The sequence below is a fragment of the Salvia hispanica genome, chromosome 3, assembly GCF_023119035.1.
Source record: "Salvia hispanica cultivar TCC Black 2014 chromosome 3, UniMelb_Shisp_WGS_1.0, whole genome shotgun sequence".
NCBI lineage: Eukaryota > Viridiplantae > Streptophyta > Magnoliopsida > Lamiales > Lamiaceae > Salvia > Salvia hispanica.
The window spans coordinates 42551161-42566418 of NC_062967.1; the positions used below are offsets into that span (position 1 = coordinate 42551161).

The 15258-nt window shown below is 35.5% G+C and overlaps 2 protein-coding genes across 2 annotated transcripts; both read left to right on the top strand.

The window, feature by feature from the left end:
- The first annotated feature begins 3226 nt into the window (after nt 1-3226).
- Nucleotides 3227-9256, top strand: LOC125214923 (T-complex protein 1 subunit gamma-like). The gene is made up of 13 exons (XM_048116156.1): nt 3227-3391; nt 3918-3979; nt 4782-4854; nt 5070-5137; nt 5336-5405; nt 5916-5984; nt 6062-6133; nt 6618-6691; nt 6927-7589; nt 7671-7796; nt 8322-8426; nt 8510-8584; nt 8767-9256. The coding sequence occupies exons 1-13, from the start codon at nt 3367-3369 to the stop codon at nt 8953-8955; spliced, it is 1671 nt and encodes a 556-aa protein (XP_047972113.1). The 5' UTR covers nt 3227-3366; the 3' UTR covers nt 8956-9256.
- Nucleotides 9257-10188: 932 nt separating this feature from the next.
- On the top strand, nt 10189-14900 carry LOC125215763. The gene is made up of 8 exons (XM_048117299.1): nt 10189-10577; nt 10945-11007; nt 11622-12341; nt 12460-12594; nt 13045-13125; nt 13619-13678; nt 13799-13885; nt 14379-14900. The coding sequence occupies exons 1-8, from the start codon at nt 10236-10238 to the stop codon at nt 14664-14666; spliced, it is 1776 nt and encodes a 591-aa protein (XP_047973256.1). The 5' UTR covers nt 10189-10235; the 3' UTR covers nt 14667-14900.
- Nucleotides 14901-15258: the final 358 nt, after the last annotated feature.

Below are 15258 nucleotides of genomic sequence, written 5' to 3' on the forward strand. Positions count from 1 at the left end.
TTGTTTTTTTTTATCCTATCAAATCAAATCATATTAGATAAAAATTATTGAAAACAAAAAAAAAAAAAATCTTACAATGAAATGTTTAGTAACCATTGGAATCAATTGAAGAAAGCATGTTATTAATGATGTTTATATAGTGTGATAGTGATTGATTAAAATAATTTCAGTCTAATTCATTTTCTTTGTAAATTACTAAATTAATTAGTTATGGAGTACTTATTTTACCATTTTATTTCCAAATACTTAATACTTATGTTCTACTATCAATTTATCATAGGAATATTATACAAAGTATAAACCATCTTATAACTAATCAACTTAAAATATTTTCACAGATTTAATTAAGACCAAAAATACTTAAATACTTTAAATACATGCCAACCACTCAAAATTACTTCAGATCCTATTTATTTCCTAAGTTTAATTAATTTGAGATTTGTCCTGTAACAAAAAAATTAGTACTGCCTCAACAGTCTCTTATAGCGGGGAGTGTTATATTGCTAACTCATAACTTAATTGCTAACTACAACTAAATAAGAGAAATTTCGGAATAAGGGGTTAATTCCGCTGACCTTTCGTAATTAGGGATTCAATTCGCTGACCTTTCATAATTTGGGATCGAGACATGCGTATTCTTCATAATAAGGGATTTCTGATATTTTATCTTATTCATGTTCTTTTTTAATATTATTTCTCTCTGACCATTTATCAATGGCCTAAATTACCCCCTTCAAATTTTTACCTAAATTCTAATACTCCATAAAAAATTCAGCACCGTTTCTGTCCCAAATCACCTGCCTCCACCCTTCTCCTCTCCCCTACACGACGCCTCCACTCTTCACTTCCTGTATATCACCTTCACCTTCTCCTTCTTCTCATTCTTCTTTCTTTTTAATTTTCTTTCTTTCCTATCTTCAATCTGCAAAACCTAGACTTGTTCACCAAATCATCCGTGGCAGATGCAGCTCCCAAAACCCAAACCAAATCACCCTCTGATCATGAAAAACAAAGTAAGTTTTTTTCTATATAAGGCTGCCCTTGTCATACTTTTCCTAGTTTTGGTCCCACTTTTCCCTTCTCTGGCTCCTGATTTCTTCACAAGCTGGGAGCTTCTGCAGACTGCAGCTCATTTTTGTGGGCATCGCCGTTTCTTACGGACTGTTCAGCAAGAAAAACGATATTGAGCCTCACAAAGACAACCACAAGATTGAGAATGCACAGCTATATTTGTCCAAGTTGCTGCAGGTTTCATCTGTTTTCGACGATGAATCCGAATCCGATGCCGTGATCGAGGAGAACAAGTTTAAAGTAAATTAGCATGAAGTCAAACCTGCCTCCAGTCTGGAGTGAGGAAAAGAGGCGATGAAGGCAGTGAAGAGTGGAGGCGCCGTATAGGGGAGAGGAGAAGGGTGGAGGCAGGTGATTTGGGACAGAAACGGCACTGAATTTTTTATGGAGTATTAGAATTTAGGTAAAAATTTGAAGGGGTTAATTTAGGCAATTGATAAATGGTATCAGAGAAATAATATTAAAAAAGAACATAAATAAGATAAAATATCAAAAATCCCTTATTATGAAGAATACGTATGTCTCGATCCCAAATTACGAAAGGTCAGCGAATTGAATCCCTAATTACGAAAGGTCAGCGAAATTAATCCCTTATTCCGAAATTTCTCACTAAATAATAGCCATTAGATATTCAAATTAAGGGCTTAGATCATTAATCCCTAAATGTCAATACGATCAACGAAAAACGTCAATAAGGTCATATGATTAATTCCAAAAAATATCAATAGGGGTATTAATGTCAATTAACTACATGTTTAGTTATAACTAACTTTTAAAAGAAATCCCAAAACTTTAAATTCATATAACATATATCAAATTAAAGATAATTTCATAAAGATTCCAACGATATCATACATGCATATGTTCCGACGTCAAAATTTGAAAAAAAATTCAAATTTTTTTAATTTTTTCGTACAAGCAGAAATGTAACATACTATATAAAATATGTCGATATAATACATGTAGAATGTCAATATAAGCAATGAGTTAACATTTTTAAAGCATTGTGTTGACATTCTCAAAGCATTGTGTTGATATTTTCGGAACACTATATTGACATTTTCATCCAAAACCCTAATTTGAAGTTTTTTTTTATCTTTTTCGATTTAATTAATAAAAACGAAAATTACACGTGACAAATTGTAGACCACACGTTTTCTAAAATCCTATGGCCTTAAATTAGTTGTAGTTAGCAATTGATCACTCCTCCTCTTATAGCAGTATTAAAGATCTCATATTTTTATTTTAGAGTATTCACTTACTATTTTTAACATATTCATATATTCTATTAAGTCATTTCACTTATTTTATTACAAAAATAAGGTTCATGTTAATTTCCTATATGCCACAAAACTCGAGGCTTATTCTATTAATAAATGGTGGGATAATTAATACAAAAAGTTTCAAGTTAGCATATATCATACAAACGATTTAATTAATGTTTCAAATTAGTACATTTTGTTAAAAACCACTAACACCGTTATTTTTATTTTATTTTGCATCCTATTCACTCCAAAATTATTTGTTATTTTTCATCCTATTCGCATCAAATGACCTTGGATCAACGAGAATTTTCGGGTATCGCCGTCTCCGTCTCCGGCCGAAATAAGGTGCTCTAACACGTCCATGTAAGTCTCTTTTTGCTGAAATGTCATCAAATTTTCGCTGCTATTTTTTATTGAGTGAAGTTGATAGGATTTTTTATATTTTGATGGTTCTGATTGTGCAGTGAAGTTCAGCCAGTGCCGAGGCAGTAAAGGCGGAGGGAAGTGAAAAGAAAGCTGAGTGCTATGCGGTTTTCTGCCTTACTTTTGATCTCAAAGCCGTGAGTATTTTATTGCACATATCGCGTTTTAATATAATTCTCAGACAAATATGCGAATAGAATGAAAAATAACAAATAATTTTGGAATGAATAGGATTAGAAATAAGATAAAGGTAACGGTGTTAGTTGTTTTTAATAATATATACTAATTTGAAACACTAATCAAACCTTTCGTAACATATATGTTAATTTAAAATATTTTATATTAACATATAAATATTTTATATTAATTTGAAACATTGTTAGAAATTTTGTATCTATGGTGCAATTACCACGTCCCACAAAACACAAATTTATTTTGGTAGGGTCGCACAAATATACTCAGCATATACATACCCTCACTCTCACTGTCTCAGCCCTCGTTCAATTTCCAGGGTTTACAAAAGAAGCGCCTTTTCTTCCATTTGATTCCTCCGAATCGATCTTCACTCTTCTCTTACTGATCTTGCAATTTCAAATCCAAACTCAAGATGCATGCGCCAGTCCTCGTCCTCAGTAACTCTTTTTCTATGCCTCACTTCTCGCTCTTCACTTTGATTTTCGTTCTTCTTTTATTTATTATTGTTATTATTTTCTGTTGATTTAAGTAACCGTGGATCCAATTCACTAATTCATGCTACATTTTGAAGCTTTTTTAGGATTTTGAGTGAGTCTAGGGTTTGTCGAGGTTCAGTGACCTCTGTTCATGTCACGCTGTAGTCCGTATTTTCTACTTTCAGATGCATTGTGTGGTGCGAGTTTTGAGTGTTCAATGAACTGCTTGAATTAATCTGAATTAATGCCTTTTTTTGGTTTTTGGTAAAATATCGAGAGCATTGAATGCCAATGTTAAAGATCTGTCATTTCTTTTTGCTGTATGTCGTTCATGTTTGTATGGATTGTTCTGTAAATGTATTGAAATTGATGCTATAGATACGATATTTCCTTTTATTTTGCAAGGATACATAGTGATTCTTATCACCTGTTACTCTTCTCTTATATTCTCTTTATTTGCTAATGTATTTTGCATTCCATTGAGCAGAAGATTCGTTGAAGCGTGAGTCTGGAACCAAGGTTCACCATGCTAATATCCAAGCATCCAAGGTAGTACTGGCTTTCACCCTCCTCTCAGTTCTTTGCTCCCTATCTGATTCCAAGTAATTTTGAATGTGTTTCATTGGAACCCTTCGCTTACCTCAGTCCAAGGATATTCTGGACATTTCTCCTTTCATGTTTTAGTGATTTCAACTAACAGAAATTGTTGGTGCTCTTGACCATTTTCTACACTATTAATATAGGATTTCTAAAACTGTGTACGTTGAAGTGTATCCTAGACTGCTGAAGGTTCTATGCTACTAATTAATTATTGAAGTAGCATATTGCTATTGTCTTACAAAACAGTGGATCTTATGTGACCAATCATATATCTTGTTAAGCATTTTTTTTTCAAGCTGCCTAAGTCTTTTGCATGATATCCACCACATATTCCTTGTCTTTCTATAGTTATGTGATACAAATGGGAGATAACGAGACTGTTAGCTTGCACACTAAAGGGTGCTTGGTATTTTGAGAGGGACGGGGTGACGGTAGTGGGAAAAGGGTTTTACAATGGTTTCATCCTCCCCAAGAATTTTAGTTGGTATGGTTGTTAATTGTTATTGAATATTGAACAATGATTTCTTCAACATGGAGCTTGCATTTTCATCCCATTTTGTTCCACTCTCCCACGAACCACCATAACTCAGAACTTAGTACCCACTAAAGAAGGTGTATGTGAAAACATGTATGCCAATTCGGCAAAGGTTAATGGGTTGTGCTTGTTCAATCTCTGCACTTACTGTCTTTAAAAGAACACATTTATTTTTTCATTCTTCTCTCATTAACTTGAGTATATCGCAATTTACAGGCTGTTGCTGACATTATTCGTACTACTTTGGGTCCACGATCTATGTTGAAAATGCTGCTTGATGCTGCTGGAGGTGATATCTCTAGTCATTTTGTTTTCAACTGTGTAACTAGGGTGTGGAGATTGGAGAAGAGAAATAAAAATTCTGGATCTATCGTTTTTTCTGTGTCCACCACCTTAGTGAATATAATAGTATCAGGAAGGAGTTTCACTTCCAAGTAGTGACATTCTAGACATCACACCTCTTATGTTTTCATACTCTGAAATACTTTCTTTGAATATCTACAGGGATTGTAGTCACAAATGATGGAAATGCTATTCTTCGTGAATTAGATGTTGCGCACCCAGCAGCGAAGGCATAGTCTCTTTTTTCCCTTGTTTGGAATTAATTTATTTTATAGAACGATTTAGCTCTTTATATCATCAAATGGAATAAGTAGCTTACAGATGTATTATCTTCTATTACTGCCTGGTTGATATGCACCTTACTGAAGTAACTGAACTTTATCACTTGATTGCCTTTTTGTTGTGTCTAACTCTTTCAATGGTCACAGTCAATGATTGAGCTAAGCCGGACCCAGGACGAGGAGGTAGGAGATGGGACGACATCTGTAATTGTTCTTGGTATGTCTTGACTATACTTGGAGTCTAAGTCTGATTACGACATTTCTTTCACATCATGCATTAAGTCAGTGCCATATAGAAATGGCCTTATGTGGGTGCATGTATGTAGTTACATATGCATATCCAATGCTGCAAATGACAATTTAGACTTCTGTTACTTGTTTGTATATTTATGCTGGTAAACATTATACTTCACCTCATACACACCTCAGTCACAAACCTTTATTGCATGTGCTTGTGTCTGAGTTAGGGAGTATTCCTATCTCTCATTATCCTTCCAATTTTAAGGTTTTTCTTTATGCAGGAACCTATGCCTGTTAGATCTTTTATGGTTCAACGTGAGGTCCTCAAATGAATGACTACTAGAAATACTACATTAGGAGATTTGTGAATATGCATATATTTGTAAAGACGCAAACAACACTAACATATACGTTCATAAGCACATTTTTAACAAATACTCCTTTGATATTAACTGATCTCTTCATCTTTGAACGATCTTGTTTGAAGCTGGAGAAATGCTCCATGTTGCAGAAGCTTTTATTGATAAGAATTATCATCCCACAGTCATCTGTCGAGGTAATAATAATTTCTATTAGATCCATAATACATGCACAGATATATATGCTAACTAGTTTATTTTGATTGGGCTGCAGCTTATAACAAGTGTCTGGAAGATGCTATTGCTGTGCTTGACAAAGTTGCAATGACCATAGATGTAAAAGACCGTAAGTTCATTCCTCTTTTTATTATTTGCTTGTAATTTAATATAAAATGTTATATCTAAACTGAATTATTGTCAGATGTTTGCCACATTAACTTAACTCACAAACATAGATAGTTTTAATTCATATAGATTAAAGTAGCTACCTCGTAACTATTTAATCATTCCAGCACTATAGAAATCTATACTGCTTGTTCAGGAGCATAATTGCCCATAAATGACTTTCTGCACTTATGTTCGAATCCCAATTTCTTCTTTCATCCAAATATCTTTGATGATGAGAAAACAAGTTCTCTCTCTTTATAGAGAAGAATGAAAGGATAAATGTGGCTCTTTTAAAGACAGTAAGGGCAAAGCTAACCAAACTGAAATAATAGCTCAAATAATGTGTTTTATAGCTGTTTCAGAGCTTTTTTCCATTATTTGTAATGCATGTGAATTTTACTCTCTCTCCAACCTCTAATTCTAGTATTTCTATCATTTTGCAGGCGCAACAATGTTGGGGCTCGTAAAGAGTTGTATTGGGACTAAATTTACCAGTCAATTTGGGGATTTGATCGCTGTAAGTAATTTGATAATTAATTGCTGCCTGGGGGCAGTAGGTCTATCTTCTCCTCCTTCCCAGCCTTCATCTTTCTGTCATATGCAATATATAGATGGATGTTGCAATTGGTGATTTGTACACTAGGAAATGTAGGGTTTGTTTTACTTGAAGTTCCGGGTTGTGTTTTCATTTTATATTGTTACTCGTTGGAAATTGAAATGAAAGTTATATGGCATTTTGGTTGGACTTTCAGGACTTGGCAATTGATGCAACAACCATAGTAGGAGTTGAACTTGGCCAAGGATTGCGTGAGGTGGATATCAAGAAGTACATTAAGGTGGAGAAGGTTCCTGGGGGTCAGTTGGAAGACTCAAAAGTTTTGAAAGGGGTCATGATTAACAAGGATGTTGTGGCTCCTGGTAAAATGAGAAGGAAGATAGTAAATCCCAGAATCATTCTTCTTGATTCTCCCCTCGAGTACAAGAAAGGTGAGAACCAAACCAATGCTGAATTGTTGAAGGAAGAAGATTGGAGTGTCTTACTGAAAATGGAAGAGGAGTACATTGAGAACCTATGTGCTCAAATACTGAAGTTTAAACCAGATTTAGTAATAACTGAGAAGGGGTTGAGCGATCTTGCTTGCCATTATTTTAGCAAGGCTGGTGTCAGTGCAATCAGAAGGCTCAGGAAGACAGATAACAACAGAATTGCCAAAGCTTCTGGGGCAGTAATTGTAAACCGACCTGATGAATTGCAGGAATCTGATGTTGGTACTGGTGCCGGGCTTTTTGAGGTAAGGAAAATAGGCGATGAGTTCTTTGCTTTCATTGTTGACTGCAAGGATCCAAAAGCATGCACAATTCTTTTGAGGGGTGCTAGCAAGGATCTGCTGAATGAAGTGGAGAGAAATCTGCAGGTATGTTTGTTGAGTTTAGCATCCCAATACTTGTAACTTGTACAATTTGTGATTCTAAATTTATATGTATGTTTTCTACAGGATGCTATGTCTGTGGCAAGAAACATAATAAAGAATCCGAAACTTGTTCCAGGTGGGGGCGCTACTGAGCTGACTGTATCAGCTACACTAAAGCAAAAGAGCTCATCTATTGAAGGCGTAGAAAAGGTTAGCAATCGCTCAGGATTTTATCTATTGGTTGCTCTTTATTTGTCTCGAACATTTGTCTGCACCTACAATTAGGTATGTCTACCCCACTGAGAATTTTGTGTGAAGCATTAGATGCTATCTCAGATCCTGAATGTACAATCTGGATAGCATTGTTTTCACTTTTATACTGATGGCAGACATATTGGTTCGTGATATCATTGTAAGGATCATGAATTTTGTAATCCGTAAACCATAAATAAGATTTACAAGATGTAACGGTAGCTGTCTTGGGTTGCCAAAGAAGTTACTCCTTCAAATTTTAAGCATGATAAATAGTTGATCAGTCTGTCTTGCATCTTTAAAATAAATAGTCATTTAAACCATTCATCCAAGTTACTCATGTTTCACTATTCAGTCGATGAGTTTTTCAGTGAGACCACCAATAAGTCATGTGTCTAATCAGTAAGGATATAAGGAGACTTTGCATGTCAGTTTCCTGATGTGGTTTTGACATTCTGTTGTTTGTCGTTTGAATCTGAGCAGTGGCCTTATGAAGCTGCTGCAATTGCATTTGAGGCAATTCCAAGAACATTGGCTCAGAATTGTGGAGTCAATGTGATTCGGACCATGACTGCCTTGCAAGGAAAGGCAAGTTATCCTTACTATGTATGTTCTGGACAAGCTTCAAGTTCTCTGTTCTTATCTAATATCTGTATATTTCTCTTTTTTAGCATGGAAGTGGTGAAAACGCTTGGATTGGCATAGATGGAAATACTGGTGAAATTACTGACATGAAAGAACGTAAGGTGAGTTTTGGGGGTACCTCTCTTCCTTTCCCTTGGACTTGGATTTCTCCTATCCTTTTGAATTGTTTAAATCATGTATGGTGCGTTGAGATGAGCCTCTTGGATCTATAACATGATTTTAACTTTTAAATCATCCTGAATTAGTTCCCCTTATCCATTTGATCAATTTCCTGTATGTATAGATATGGGATTCATACACTGTGAAGGCTCAGGCATTTAAGACCGCCATTGAAGCTGCTTGCATGCTTTTGAGAATCGACGATATAGTGAGTGGCATCAAGAAGAAGCAAGCCCCTGGAGCTCAGGGCCCATCAAAGCCCACAATCGAGCAAGAAGGTGATGCAGACAATGAGAATATGATTCCAGAGTGAGAGCTGACTGGATCGCATCATTGGTCTGTAAATGAAATTATCTTATGATTCTCAACCAAGGCTGGCTCTCAAGAAAAGGAAAGACACCATTGCTATCTGCTGCTGTTTTGGTTGGATGCAGAATGGCTTGATCAAGTTAAGTGTTGAGATAGTGCTGATTTATCCCCTAAAAAACTCTTGTTCCTTGGCTGACATGTTAAGTTTAATGTGGGTTTTTTCCTGATGTACTACGAATTTTGTCCTCGAACTTAGTTGTTTTCTAGAGATTACCTTTGGAGTGCATTATTGATATTCCCTCGCAGATTTTTTGACAATTGTTGAAGGTTATTTTTGTAGCATGAGAAAGCAGCACATTTATTAGGCATTTGAAGTTTCTTATAGCATCTATAAGGAAAAGGGTAAATGAAAGAGCTAAAGAGAAATAGGAGTAACTACTATCATATTTATCTCTTTTTCATGAAATTTCAATGCAGCAAAAAAATGGTATTTGATGAGGTATTATACTTTCTTTTATTTTGAGAAGGTATCCTGATCTCTTCTTGGTATAAAAGGTAAATTAATTATTTTTATTTGTCTTTTTAATTTATTTTCTTTTTTTGGAGTCCATTTCTTTTTTAAGAAGTTATAATTATTTTTTGAGAAGGTAAAAAATAAATATATCTTCTCAATTTACTTTTCTCCTTTGGAGATGATTTTAGTAAATTTTTTGGTAACATAAGTGGGTTCGCATGTGATATTGTTTCCGATTCCTATACAACTTGATTATGATAATATTTTTATATTGAAATGCTAATTATAGTTTTTTTGTAGCCCATTATTATTATTATTATTACAATATGTTTCCATGGATTAGAATACTTGCTTAGATAGGTTTAATATACCATGGAGTTTATTTTTTCCACGAGAAAAAGTAATACTTCCTCCGTTCCATAATAAGTGATTGATTTCTTTTAAGCACGAGATTTAAAAAAATATGCTCTCACCGTCCATAAAAAAAATAGCTTTATTTTTCTATTTTGTGGTATCCACGGAAAATAGCTCCATTTATTTATTAAAATGGAACACTTTTTCTCGGTTCTCTTTAATTTTATCAAACGGGGGCGTATACCTATGAGGTAGTAAATATTCTTAGATGTAGATAGTTTTTGTGTAATTTCAGCTCGTTTTTTTTATTTATTTCATAGAAATAATTTCAACCACGTTTTAAAATCGTTAAAAGCAACGAAACAGAAGCGAATAAAATATAGCAAAAAACGGCTCTATAATTCCGCCCAAATCAAATGAGGAATCGACGGCAGGTGCCTACTAGCGACGACGACGACGACGCCGCACTGCCGCCTCGCCGATCGGATGGCGATATTCGGAAGCGAAAGAAGTTTCACCTCCCTTTTGACGAGGAGGAGGAGGAGGAGGAAATTGAGGAGGCCAGGATGAGAGAGCAGTACAAGAAAAAGAAGAAGAAGAGTAGCGACATGCCCGAGCCGGAGCCCTCCAGTGAGACCGAGGAGCAGGAGGAACTCGAGGCGGTACCGGTGGGAGAGCCGATTAGGTCCTCCGGCAAAGGGAGAGGGAGGCGGACTCACTTCGACTCCTTTGAGTACGATGGTTTTCAGTATCAGCTCGTGAGTTTCATATTTTCTCTTCATGCCAATTTTGAAATTGCGCTACTTTCTTTTTTGTTGCTTGTAATTTCCTTCTTTTGGTAGAATTGATGAGTAGACAACCACGGTAAATTTCTTATCTAGATTAGACATGGATCTCTTTGAAGAGAATGCTTACATGTTTGATACTATTAAAACTGTTTTAGTATTATTTCTGTAGCTAGATTAAACATGGATCTCTTTGTGCTAAGTGTGTAAAACCCTAGCTCATATGGGAAAATTACATTTTCATGTTTGGATGTCAATCTTTTGTATGACACAACTCAACTCAAAACCCTAGACCTTTTGCTTCTTTGATTTAAAGTTCATTTTGTTATATCATCTTTAGGAGGATCCGGTGCTTTTGGTCCCTGAGAAAGGAAATCAGAAGCCTTACGTTGCCATTATAAAGGTGATCTCTCTTTCTCTTAGTCACACCCACACATGCACACAAGGAGACACACAACTTTTGATGACTATCTGATGTGTAGAAACTAGAAATGCTCAGTAATTCATGATGTTTGATGAGTGCTGTTCAATATAATACTTTAAAGATGTTTCCTCATTCCTGTTCAATTTAAAGATGTTACTTGAATTGGCAGATCCAGGTTTTGGCACTTAGTGTAGTTTAGCAACTTAAGTAACTCATTACTGCTTCTGGATTGTGATGATAGTCTTTTAGTATATCCTATTTGAAGTTTAAAGACAATTGAGTTCCCATAAATGCCCATTATGATTTTCTTCCCCGGAACATTTGAAGGTTCAAGTTGAGGATCTCTTTGTATTTTTCATTTGGTAAAGGTAACTGATCTGTTCTCTACATCTGTGTTGCTTGATAGATAAAACCCACAATCTCTTGGGGTTATCTTGCGCTTGGAAGAACAAGTAGACTACCAACATCATTTCGATCTTATTGGCTTCTTTAGTTTATTGTTTCATTTTCTTAAAGTGGTTCATGTTACGTTGTTTCAGAAACTTGTTTTTATGCCAGTTGTATTTGTTTAAAGTTCTTGCTTTGGTTTACAGGATATTGCTCAAAAACAGGATGGAAGGAGTATGATGGTAACAGGGCAGTGGTTCTATCGTCCAGAGGAGGCTGAAAAAAAAACTGGTGGAAATTGGCAATCACGAGATACTAGGGAACTGTTCTATAGCTTCCACAGAGATGAAGTGCCTGCAGAATCTGTCATGCATAAATGTGTTGTGCATTTCATACCTCGAAATAAGCGAATCCCTGACCGCAAAGAACACCCTGGTTTCATTGTGCAAAAGGTATACGACACTGAACAGAGGAAGCTTTTTAAGTTAACTGATAAAGACTATGAAGATAACAAGCAACATGAGATCGACCTCCTTGTTCAAAAAACTTATGCACGACTTGGAGAAATACCTGACATTGAGCCTGATGATGCTAATATGGATCAAGAGGACCAAACTAAGAATAAGCGTCTTTTAAGGAAGAAGAATGTTTCACCGTTGGATGTTTCCAGGGAAGATGAAGGCAACAAATCATTTTCTCTCAAAGCAGAAACTCCTGGAAGTACCCCTGCTGGTGCAACAGAATATTACACCATTCTGTTAGAACTTAAGATGTTGACTGGGGAAGCACAGCGTAATAGGTGGCTGGAAAAACTTCTTCAGTCAATTCAGTTCATGTGCACTCCAGCGGACTGTAAGCAGAATAATGAGGAACAAGGTGGGATAAAAAATGGTGCCCCAGATCAGAGCAATGAATTCCCGAATAAGGTTCCAAAATTCATTTCAGAATTGTGAAAATTTGCTCAAATGCTCTTCTGACATATATTATGTTGACCTGACTAATTGGAATATCTCTTGATATTTTCTCTTCTTTATATGTCTGTAGGGTGATGTATTGTTTGACTGGCCTGATGCTGCTGTTGCGTCTGTGGTTGCTCTTGAGAAAGCGGCACATGAAGCACTCTGTGCAGATTTTCAGAAGTATAACCAAAAGATGCGTCAATTAGCATTCAATCTTAAGGTCCGTTGCTACTTTTCTTAGTGCATTTGGTCATGCAGTTTTCACACAACTCAATATACTAAGTTTTGAGTTGTTTCTGATGATAATGTTGTGTTCAAAATAATAAAAAGCAACTATACAATATCTTAATTTTATAAGTTTGTAGCCCTCTCACTTTTCCAAGAACAACTTAAAGATCGTAATGCCTTATTTTATTTCATTGAAACATTATTTTCCAAGGGTCATGATCTATTTACCTTGTTAAACAACTCATATTGGGAAATTATATATTGCTTCTAAATGATAGGGTTGTAAGCCATCAAATGTCTTGTCTTATCAGGCTAGAAAGAGTCTACAAGCTTCTAAGAAATCCTGATGATATGTATTTCTTTTCTTATTATGTTTCATTGTATATGCAAGTCTTCTTATTATCTTTTGTTTGTTTTTTAAAATTGCTAATTAAATGTACAGAATGCTGTACTGGCACGACGTCTTCTGAACAAGGAGTTGGAACCTGCACAAATACTTAATATGTCACCTAATGAGTTAAAGGTTCTTGCCTTTACCCCTCTTTGAGTATGTTTTCAATATTTGTTGTTTCATGTACTGTCTGTTGCTCCCTTTAATTTTTGCCATTACTTTGTGGTCCACCAGTGTGGATGCTGGAACATAAACAACTATTGGCTGTTTTTGTTAGTTTTTTGCTGTTATGCAAATGACTGACAGTTTTCTGACTAGAATACTTGTTTATTGGTTGCTTTTATTGCTATCATTTGTTGAATGTGTCAATTCTATGTACACATACATTAAGGGAGCACTTCGCTTAATCATTTTACATATGAACCGACTTCGATGTCCTCTCCCCCTGTCTCCAAAGAAGATAGGAACTATTTGAATTGATTTCTGGCATGTTCAGTGTAATTGTATTGCTTCAAGCATATTGGGCATTCTGCAAACCTATAGCAAGATCTAGCATCTCATATTTGGTGAAGCCAAAATATGCAATTCAAGTGAGACTTCATTCTCATACTTCTACTTTCCCCAGGAGGGGTTAACTGCAGAGGAAATAGCTAAGAGAGAGCCAGAGGAAACAGGGCGCATACAGGTTCCTGCTCCTATTTATTTGTCTGTTGGTTAAACTTCATTCTTACTAGCAAAGCAATGATAATATTTTTTCTGAGGACTTTTAAAGCTATTTTGATTGATGTTTGTTTGTTGTGATCAGATGACGGATGCTACTTGTACAAGATGCTCAGCGAAACAAGTGGGCTTGACAGATATTATTCAGACTGGGCATGGTGACCGCTATCAGGTTTTTAAGTTGGCTTTTAACTTATATTCTCTAATATCAATATGCGACAGTAGTAGAAAGTGCATTATATATAGACTGAACTCGAAGCGTCTAGGATAGGGATTTAGAAATGTAGATGATTGACATATGATGCATTATTCACTATACATTTTATAGACTGATATTTATCTTACAATTTTTCTTTTAGCAATTGGAAATGATAACATTCCTTTCCGTGAACCCCAGAAAAAATATGATACGTAAAAATGGGAACTTTTCCCATTTCGTTTATTGTGTATACACATTATATATGGGTATTTGTATCACTAGCCGGCTTCATAATTGTCCTAAACATTTATTCGTTCTCGAATTAAGTCGTGTCATGTGCGGTATAAACAATTTCTGCTCATTATTAATCAACCAACAAAGAGAACTAAAAACAGGCTATCTAGAAATTTTCTGATTTAAGCAGTCCATCTGCCATAACTATCTCAACTTTGTCCTGTGTCCTCAGTTGGAATGCATTTCCTGTGGTAACTCTTGGTATGCTTCGAGAGACGATGCCGCCACACTGACCATAGAAGGGCCTAGTTCTGGCAAGACTGTTGCTGGTACTGCACCATTGGCTACTGCCAAGTTTGAAGGTATCGAGAAAACTTTGGTTAGTCCGCGTGGAGCTGAGGAAGGAGCAAGTGATGCGTCGAAGAAAACCACAGAAGCAGTCGTTCCAGTGTTGGAAAAGCAGCAATCTTTCAACAAAACCCGGGTGGAGGAAAGACCGGCAACCAACACGGCCAAGTAAATGTATGTTGTCGTACATCCTCTAGTCGCTAGTGTTTTGACCGACATGGTTTTTGTATATGGTCTAGTTGCACGTATATATATTTATAACGTAGTGTTGTAGTACCTATATTAACTGCTGATAACTTAGTAATCTAGATGAAGAAAACGGTAGAGAAGACTGTGAGGTCACAAGCTAACACTTAACCTGATTTTTACACTTTCATATGCTATCATATTTCAGACTGTTTTCTTACATTTTTCTTGGGACTGTAACAGCATTTTGTGATAGAGATATTGTATTCAAGCTCTAATCTAGTCTTTTTTTTGGTGAGCCTTAATAATGCCCACATCAGCAAAATTAACTCCAACCTAAATATGTACTACTACAACCGAAGGAATTCAATTTGACTTCCAACCTATTTTACAGCCCTACCTACTTTCTTTAAAGGGGTAATTGAATGTAAAATTATGAATTTAGGTTAAATTCCTTACTTTTAAAATTTGAATGATAAATAGGATGTTTCAAAAAAAAAAATCGATTATCCTACGGTAATTTTTTTTCCAAGTAAATACGATGTGAAATCGGTGCATGGTAATGTCGATGTATTAAT

Bases quoted from the DNA above. Each gene is read 5' to 3' on its own strand.
- LOC125214923 (XM_048116156.1), top strand. From the start codon at position 3,367: ATGCATGCGCCAGTCCTCGTCCTCA. The intron at 3,392-3,917 runs GTAACTCTTTTT...TCCATTGAGCAG, and splicing joins TGCGCCAGTCCTCGTCCTCA to AAGATTCGTTGAAGCGTGAG. The intron at 7,590-7,670 runs GTATGTTTGTTG...TGTTTTCTACAG, and splicing joins AAGTGGAGAGAAATCTGCAG to GATGCTATGTCTGTGGCAAG.
- LOC125215763 (XM_048117299.1), top strand. From the start codon at position 10,236: ATGAGGAATCGACGGCAGGTGCCTACTAGCGACGACGACGACGACGCC. The intron at 11,008-11,621 runs GTGATCTCTCTT...TTTGGTTTACAG, and splicing joins CTTACGTTGCCATTATAAAG to GATATTGCTCAAAAACAGGA. The intron at 12,342-12,459 runs GTTCCAAAATTC...ATATGTCTGTAG, and splicing joins GCAATGAATTCCCGAATAAG to GGTGATGTATTGTTTGACTG.